This window comes from Nyctereutes procyonoides, unplaced genomic scaffold, assembly GCF_905146905.1.
Source record: "Nyctereutes procyonoides isolate TBG_1078 unplaced genomic scaffold, NYPRO_anot_genome, whole genome shotgun sequence".
In the NCBI taxonomy this organism is placed as follows: Eukaryota; Metazoa; Chordata; class Mammalia; order Carnivora; family Canidae; genus Nyctereutes; species Nyctereutes procyonoides.
The window spans coordinates 6,437,386-6,446,518 of NW_026575128.1; the positions used below are offsets into that span (position 1 = coordinate 6,437,386).

A 9,133-nucleotide genomic window follows, 5' to 3' on the forward strand; every position below is an offset into this window, starting at 1 on the left:
ACTTCCCACTCAACATCTCCACTAGGATGTCTAATAGATATCTCAGCCCTAACGTGTCCAAAACAGGTCTCCTGATCTGCCAGCCTTGTTGACTTCTCCCAGAGTTTTCCCCATCCCAATAAATGGCAACTCCATTTTTCCACTTACATAGGACAAAAACCTGGGATCCATCTTGACTCATTTCTTCCCTCATACCCTATGTTCCATCCATCAGCACATCTTGTTGACACTACCTCCAAAAATTATTAAAAGTACTTCAGTGGCTCACCCTACCCTCATTCTCTATCTTCTTTCCCTGATTTATTTTTCTTCATAGCACTTATCCCCAACTAACATGTAATATGTTTTAGGTGATTATTCATTTATTTTCGGTCTTCTCCCCTACTAGAATATAAGCTCCTCAAGGATAGAAACTTTTGCCTTTTTTATTCACATTGAACAATGATGTATCCAGCACCCTGCTAAAATCTGTGGAGGATAACCAAGTATTATACAACAAAGCTGCTATCAAGAAACTTACCATCTTAGAGACAAAACAAAACCTACGTGTTGAAAAAATTTATAGAATATACATGATAAATAAGTTATATATGCATTTAAATGTATAAAAGTCTACTTTTTCTAATCCTTACCTGTTGACTCTCCGAGGCCTTTTTTCTGGTTTAATATCCACATCATAGTGATATACATCTATTTTAGGAATCTGAACCTGAAAATGGTTGGCTAACAGTCGAATTGGTTTTCCAACAGTTCCAAGGCCAGGACGACGAGGTGGCTGAAACAGGCTGGTTGGAGGTCCTGAAGAGATTGAAAGACATTTGATGTGCTATTTGGCCATAAAGGATAATATTCCCTCATGATCATGATGATGATAACAATAATAGATACAATTATTGAGATCTGATTAGTCACTGAACATACCCTGATATAAAGAGTTTGTGATATCTCTTAACCTAAGGTGTTCTAGATTTCCAAATATTTTTGCCATACAGATATCATTTTGAATCTGGGGGACATCAAAATTATATATACAATATGATGAACTCCTCTCAGATGTAGGGTCCTGTAGAAAACCTCTTACGAGCATCAGTAGATCTCTAGCTAGGCTTACAAAATAATATGTATTTTTTAAAAGATTTTATTTTTAAGTAATATGTACACTCAATGTGGGGCTCAAACTTACAACTCTGAGATCAAGAGTTGCATGCTATACCGACTGGGCCAGCTGGGCACCACCAAATTACATGCATTTTAAAATAGAACCATCTCTAAGCTCTAGGGACGATCGCCATGCTCAGGCTTGAGAAGATCCATTAATCCTTCACAAACTAGCCTATATTATAATTTGTACAGGCAGGAGGAGATTAACAGCAGCTATATTTATTAATTTACTTGCTAATTAGATAGTGAAACAATGCCAATAATGTCAGACTTTATTGTTTATGATCTAATGTTTTTAGAATCTGGACAATGTGACATTTCTTGATCATAATGTCTAGTTTACTTACTCAACATTTATTCACTTATTATATGCCTAGCCTGTGCTGTAGATTCAGGAACTTCTGAAGAGCTTCTGCCCTCAAAGAACTTATAGTCTACACCAGTGGTTCTTAACCTGGGGGACATACCGTCCCCCAGGAAACATCTGACAAATGTCTGGAGACATTTTTGGCTGTCACCAGAGGGTGCTATTGACATATAAAAGGTAGGGACCAGGGCTACAGCTAACCATCCTACAATGAACAGGACAGCTCCCTACAAAGAAGTAGCCATCCAAAGTATCAATAGTGTTGAACGTAAGAAACCCTGATCTAGATACAGCAGCAATTCCAAATTATTCCATTGATGGTTCATAAAATATTCTACAAAAAGACAGGATTTCATAAGCCAAAGATACTGTGTATTATCTCTCCTCAAAATTCCAATGTACATTATTACATTAAATTCTCTAATGAGCTTTATAATACATAAATCTGTTTAACTAATCATTTACCCAACTAATTTTTTCCCCTAAACACACATACACTCTCTTTCTCAAATCAAGTATCTACCAATATTCAGCAGATAAGGAATTTGAGGAAACACAGACTGGGAAATACTTAACTATAGAAAAACCTTACTTCATCTTTCTTATGAAGTAGACACTGGCCTAAAAAATAAACATCTTTTCTGCTACAAATAGGTGTTGAGTAAAATGGGCTGTGATTACAAAAGAAAGTTATAGCAGGTTCTTATTGCTATGGCATTTCACCAAGAACAAAGACAATTCACTAAGTAGAGAAAACTTTGAAGCAAGAAGCTATTCTGGTCCAACATCACTTAAGAAAATCAAAGCAAACACTTTAATGAAATGTGTGTTGACAGATCTCCATGTACTAAGTCTTAAAGTTATTGAAAATCTCACTACTAAATTCATTGTTCATTCTTCCCCCTAAATTCTACTCATCCTTCAGAACTCAGATTAGGTGTGACTTCCTTTGGATAGCATTTCTGGAATTCCCCAGACTGGAAGGTGCATCCTTGATGTACCCAAGACCCTCTGTATAAGGGAGCACTTAGCACAAGTACATGGAAACATTTTAATTATTGTCTCATCCACTAGACTGTATATTCTTAGAAGAAATGGATCTCCAGTTCATCGTTATCTCCTCAATACCTCATTCAATAACTAGCACATTGTAGGAATTCAATAAATGTTGAACTAAGCAATACAAGCATAGTTCATTTAATTGCACTTTGCTTTATCGGGCTTTGCAGATATTATTTTTTTTTTAACAAATTGGAGGTTTGTGGCAACCCTGCATTGAGCAGGACCACTGCGCTATTTTCATACAGCATTTGTTCACTTCATGTCTCTGTACCACATTCTGGTAATTCTCACAATACTTGAAACTTTTCCATTATACTTGTTATGGTGATCTGAGATCAGTGGTCTTTGAGTTGCCATTGTAATTGTTTTGGGGTGCCACAAACTGTACTCGTATAAGACAGCAAACTTAATCCACAAATGTTGTATGTTCTGACCGCTCCAGTGCCTGGCCATTCCCCTGTCTCTCTTCCTCTCCTCAAGCATGAGATTCCCTAGTCTCTGAGACACCACAATACTGAAATTAGGCCAACTGATAACCCTGCAATGGCCTTTAAGTGTTCAAGTGAAAGGAAGAGTCACGTCTCTCACTTTCAATCGAAAGCTAGAAATGATTAAGCTTAGTGAGGAAGGCACGTTAAAGCCATGATGGACCAAAAGTAGGCCTCCTGCGCCAGTCAGTCAAGTTGTGAACGTAATGGAAAAGTTCCTGAAGGAAGTTAAGAATGCTATTACAGCGAACACATTAATGATAAGAAAGCAAAACAATCTTATTGCTGATAAGGAGAAAGTCTCAGTGGTCTGGAGAGATCAAAGAAGCCACAAAATTCCCTTAAGTCAAAGCTTAACCCAGAGCAAAACTCTCTCTTCAATTCTATGAAGGCTGAGAGGTGAGGAAGCTGCAGAAGAAAAGTTTGAAACTAGGGACACCTGGGTGGCTTAGTCAGTTGGGTGTCTGACTCTTGATTTCGGCTCAGGTCATGATCTCGGGGTTGTGAGGTTGAGCCCCCATCCATTCCTCCCGCGCCCCCCCATTAAGTTCCATGCTGTGTGGGGCCTGCTTGAGATTCTCTCTCTCCCTTTCTCTCTGCTCCCGCACACACACACTCTCAAAATATTTTTTTAAAGATTTTATTTATTTATTCATGAGAGACAGAGAGAGAGAGAGAGAGAGAGAGAGAGAGAGAGAGGCAGAGACACAGGCAGAGGGAGAAGCAGTCTCCATGCAGGGAGCCCGATGTGGGACTCAATACAGGGTCTCCAGGGTCATACCCTGGGCTGAAGGCAGCACTAAACTTCTGAGCCACCTGGGCTGCCCTCAAAATATTTTTTGAAAAGAAACAAAAAATTGAAGCTAGAAGAGGTTAGTTCATGAAGTTTAAGGAAAGAAGCCATCTCTAGAACATAAAAGTACAAGGTGGAGCAGCAGGTGCTGATACAGAATCTACAGCAAGTTATCCAAAAGGTCTAGTTAAGATAAATTAATGAAGGTGGCTACAGACTTTCAATGTGGTTGAAACAGCCTTATATTGAAAGAAGAGACCATCTAGGACTTTCATAGCTGGAGAGAAGAAGTCAATGCTTGGCTTCAAAGCTTCAAAGGACAGATCAGTTCTTGTGAATGGCTAATGTAGCTGGTGAATTTAAGTTCAAGCCAATCTTCATTCTGAAAATCCTAGGGTCCTTAAGAATTATGCTAAATCTACTGTCTGGGCTCTACAAATGAAACAACAAAGCCTGGATGACAGCATATCTGTTTATGATTATTTTTTAAAGATTTTATTTATTTATTAATGAGAGAGAGAGAGAGAGAGAGGCAGAGACACAGGCAGAGGGAGAAGCAGGCTCCATGCGGGTAGCCTGATGTAGGATTCGATCCTGGGACCCCGGGGTCATGCCCTGAGCCGAAGACAGACGCTCAACCACTGAGCCACCCGGGCGTCCCATATAACATGGTTTATTAAATGCTTTAAGCCCACTGTTGAGATTTACTGCTCAGAAAAAAAAAAGATTCCTTCTAAAATATTACTGCTCATGAACAATGCACCTGATGACCCAGGAGCTCTGACAGAGGTGAACAACAAGATTAGTGTGGTTTTCATGCCTGCTAATACAACGTCCATTCTGCAGCCCATAAATCAAGGAGTAATTTCGACTTTTAAGACTTTGAGAAACACATTTTGAAAAGCTATAGCTGTCATAGATAGTGATTCCTCTGATGGATCTGGTCAAAGTGAATTGAACACCTTCTGGAGGGACATCTGGGTGGCTCCGTGGTTGAGCGTCTGCCTTTGGCTCAGGGCGTAATCCCAGGGTCCTGGGATCGGGTCCCACATCCGGCTCCTCGCAGGGAGCCTGCTTCTCCCTCTGCCTGTGTCTCTGCCTCTCTCTGTGTGTCTCTCATGACTAAATAAATAAAATCTTTAAAAAAAGAAAAAGGAAAAGAAAACCTTTTGGAAAGGATTCACCATTCTAGATACTATGAAAAATGTTCATGATTCATGGGAAGTGGTCAAAATACCTACACCAACAGGAGTTTGGAAGAAGTCAATTCTAAGGCTCCTGGATGACTGAGAGGGGTTCAAGACTTCAGGGGAGGAAGTAACTGCAGATGTGGTGCCAACACCCAGAGAACTGGAATTAGAAGTAGAGCCTGAGGATATGACTAAATTGCTGCAATCTCATGATAAAACCTTAAGGGATGAAGAGCTGCTTCTGTGGATGAGCAAAGAATGTGGTTTCTTGAGATGGAGTCTATTCCTGGTGAAGATGCTGTGAAGATTGTTGAAGTGATAACAAAAGACCTAGACCGCACAAACTTAGTTGACAAAGTGGTGGCAGGGTTTGAGAGGATTGACTCCGATTGTGAAAGAAGTTCTATTGTGGGTAAAATGCTATCAAACATCACCGCATGCTGCAGGGAAATCATTCATGAAAGGAAGAGTCGATTGATGTGGCAACCTTCATCGTGATCTCATTTTAAGAGTTGCCATAGCCACCTCAAACTTAGCAACATCACCCTCATCTGTCAGCAGCCATCAACATCAAAGCAAGAGCCCCCATCATCAACAAAGAGGTTATAACTTACTGAAAGCTCAGATGACAGCTAGCACTTTTTTGCAATAAATCATTTTTTAATTAAGGGATGTACATTTTTTAGACATAATACTATTGTACATTGAGACTACAGCATATTGTAAACATAACTTTTACATGCACTGAGAAACCGAAAAATTCACTGGACTTGCTTTATTGTGGTGGTCTGGAACCGAACCCACAATATCTCCCAGTATGCCTGTACCATCATCTTTTTAGCAGCCCCAGATAAAAACTAAACAGAAACCCAGTCATTCTTAAAACCCAAGAATTGACTATCATTTTTCACTAAAGCAAAAGGCACGCAATTTACACTAGAAATATGATTGCTTGGGGTTGAGCTCCACTTCTGGTGTAGAAGGGATCTGCTGTAGGTGTGGTAAGACATTTCAAAACAAGGTAAGAGGTAAATCATAAATAATATCAGAGGTGACAGTCATACCAAATTAACCCCAATTAAATCATCTAAACAAGTCAGCCCTGCATGGTCTTGGGTACGTTTAGGCAATCATTGTATCATAAATCCAGCTTTATGATAGAAATTCAGAAACAGAAATTTGGAGCAGATGACTTGCCCAAGGACATAGGGCTTTGATTTTAAATTGTGACTAGAATTTAGGTTTCCTGATTCCCAGCCCAGTGCTTTTTTTTTCCCCCAATGTACTTCATAATCCTTTGGTACTTGACACCAAGGGGACAGAAGCAGAGGAAATGAAAGAAGTAGTATCAAAGGTGAGTGGTCTGGTAAGAGAGAAAAATTAGAAGGTGAGTGGTTATTTCTTTGAATAATAAATTAATGAATTAGGAGATTTAGAAAAACCTTCATCTAAAATGTTCCTCATCTATAAAATATGGGAGGTGTGGTAGGAACAGCAGCTATTTCCTAAAGCAATTGTGAGGATCCCATGAGATACTGTGAGCATCCATTAAGCTTAACACGGTGCCTCATAATAGTATGTGCTGAATAAACGTCAGCTCTCACGATTGCATAAATGTTAGAGTCAGTGCTCAGAGGTCCCTGGGCCTTTCTCCAAAATTTGGTGAGAAAGTCAGAAAATTACATCTTCCACAAAGGAAACAAATATTACTTAACAGGCTGGATGAAGTCAGCCTTAAATGAAGAGGAGGGCAAGACTAGGGGTCAGATGACCCAGACTCATCTGCATCTCACCACTCAACCTTGAGACCCTGACAAAGTCACTAAAGCTCTGGGAATCTCTTTTACTCATCTGGAATCTGGGGCTGGAGCTGCCTTGCTTATCTCACAGAAGATCAAATGAGCTAAGAGCTATGAAAGCGCTGTAAAAAAAAAAGAGTTATCATTAATATAGCCAGAATAAATGATAATCTAAATGTATTTCTAAGTTACTATTGTCAGAAACCAAAATAGAGAAAGCACATCGAGACTAAGAATATTTCAGTGATTATTCAAGTGAGGAGGGCACAAAGCACCAGAGCTGTGTGTGCTTCAACAAAGCTGGAATCCTTCTCTAAGTTCTAAAACAGCCTGGATAAAATATCCCACAAGACTACCGACTCCCTTTGCTCCAATTCTATGCTCATCAAGAAACTTATTATTAATTGGGTTTCCGAGGTTGTGTGACACCTGAAAAGGGGCTTGCTAGACAGCAAACAAGAAAATGTTCTGGTCAACAGAAAAGATCTATGTGACATTTTGATTTATACACTTGTGTCTTAACACTGTGGTTAGTGAGAATTAATTTTCCACAATCCTGAGCGAGCTAAGTTCAAATCTGCAAATGCTAAAATCAAACCAAAAAAAAAAAAAAAAAAAAGAAAAGAAGTCTCTAGGATGGTTCTAACTCTACCAGGTTAATCTTTTCCACGAAATACAGTTTGTGTACACAGTTACAGAGTGTCTTCCAGCATCAGCTCGTAAGTGCAACAGTTGCTTCAATTATGAATTACTAACCGGGAGGGAAAAAGAAACATTTGTTGAATATCTACAATGCATTAGTGTCCACAATAAGACTCCTCACATACATTATCTCATTTCATTCTCACAACAATCTTGCAGCACATAATTATTATTACCCTCATTTTATAGATGAGGAAACGAAAGTTCAAAGGAATTAAGTAACTTGCCCAAGGTTATACAACTATTAAACTACTAGATTGAACAGAAAAGTCTGTTACATTCCTAAAAACAGGATCATGCCTTTGGCTGGGGGACACTGCAGAAGTAACCCAGCCTAATACTGGGATTGAGGTTTATCAAATATTACCAATGTCACAAAACCAATTTATTTTTTAAAAAGGCATACGAGGGCAGCCCCGGTGGCTCAGTGGTTTAGTGCCTGCCTTCAGCCCAGGGCGTGACCCTGGAGTCCGGGGATCGAGTCCCACATCCGGCTCCCCGCATGGAGCCTGCTTCTCCCTCTGCCTGTGTCTCTGCCTCTCTCTGTGTCTCTCATGAATAAATAAATAAAATCTTTTTTTTAAAGGCATATGAAATTTGATGGTGGGGGCCTTTAAAAATACTTTAAGCAGCAAATTAAGGTGGGCTTCCATCATTCAGTTATGTAAGCAAGTTCTAAGTAAAAACAGACCTGCAAGGTCTCCAAACTCAAATGGTAAACTGAATTTTCTATGCACTCAAAAAAAAAAAAAAAAACATTAAACGCCCTACCACTAAATCCGCTATGTAGATAAGGTTTGATATTAAAGCTAATTGCATCGTAGCCTCTAAAGCCTGCCCCGCTTAGCCGAGGCATTAGAAACCTGTTGGGGTTTGAGGAGGGGGCCCCAGGTTCCCCATCCGCAGGGCATTTCTTGGAGCCTGCAACTGGGCGGCCTGGAGACGGTGCACAGAGGTGCTTCCTGAAGATGGGGAATCACGTTGCCAAAGCACTTTCTCCTTCCTCTAATCCTCACGGCCACGTCTCTAACCCAGTTAGGGCACTTGGGAGCCCTGGAGCCCGCCGGGCCCGCGCCCACCGCCCGGCTCCCTCGGGGGCTGCCGCGCAGGCTGCAGGGGCGCGGGACCCGGGCTCCCGAGGCTCCGGGGCCTTCGAGAGGCGGGGGGTTCTCTGCCCCCTGGCCTTTGGGGGGGCACGAGAAGTGTTTGCGGGCAAGTTCCGCTTCCCTGTCGGAGGGCTCGGGACGGCGCACCGGCGCCAAGGAAGCCACGGGGGTGTGGGGTGGGGATGGGGGTGGGGTGAGGGCGCCCGAGCAGCGCGGCGGCGGGAGGGGACCCTCGCGGGCAGGGCCAGGCCGCGCACCTGGCGCCCCCCCCAGGCCCCGACCCGCCCGCCTCGGCCTGGGGCGCCCCGCTGCTCCGCGACGCCGCCACGGCGGGCACCACCGGGCCCGCGCCCCCGCCCCGCGCCGCCCGGGCCTCCCCACCGAGCGCGCTCCTCACCGGGTCCCAGCGCGTCCATGGCGGCGGCGGGGGCCGCCTCGCCCCGCTCCCCGGCGCCCCCCGCCCCG

At 42.3% G+C, this 9,133-nt stretch overlaps 1 protein-coding gene across 1 annotated transcript in view; it reads right to left on the minus strand.

The window, feature by feature from the left end:
• LOC129520638 (protein argonaute-4) overlaps positions 1-9,133 on the minus strand; it is a 34,480-nt gene extending 25,347 nt beyond the window's left edge. Inside the window, exons 1-2 of the mRNA XM_055341754.1 lie at positions 9,066-9,133; positions 633-798 (exon numbers count right to left, since the gene is read on the minus strand). Of these exons, the coding sequence (XP_055197729.1) occupies positions 633-798; positions 9,066-9,084 (185 nt within the window). The 5' untranslated portion in view covers positions 9,085-9,133. The remainder of the gene's footprint in view (positions 1-632; positions 799-9,065) is intronic.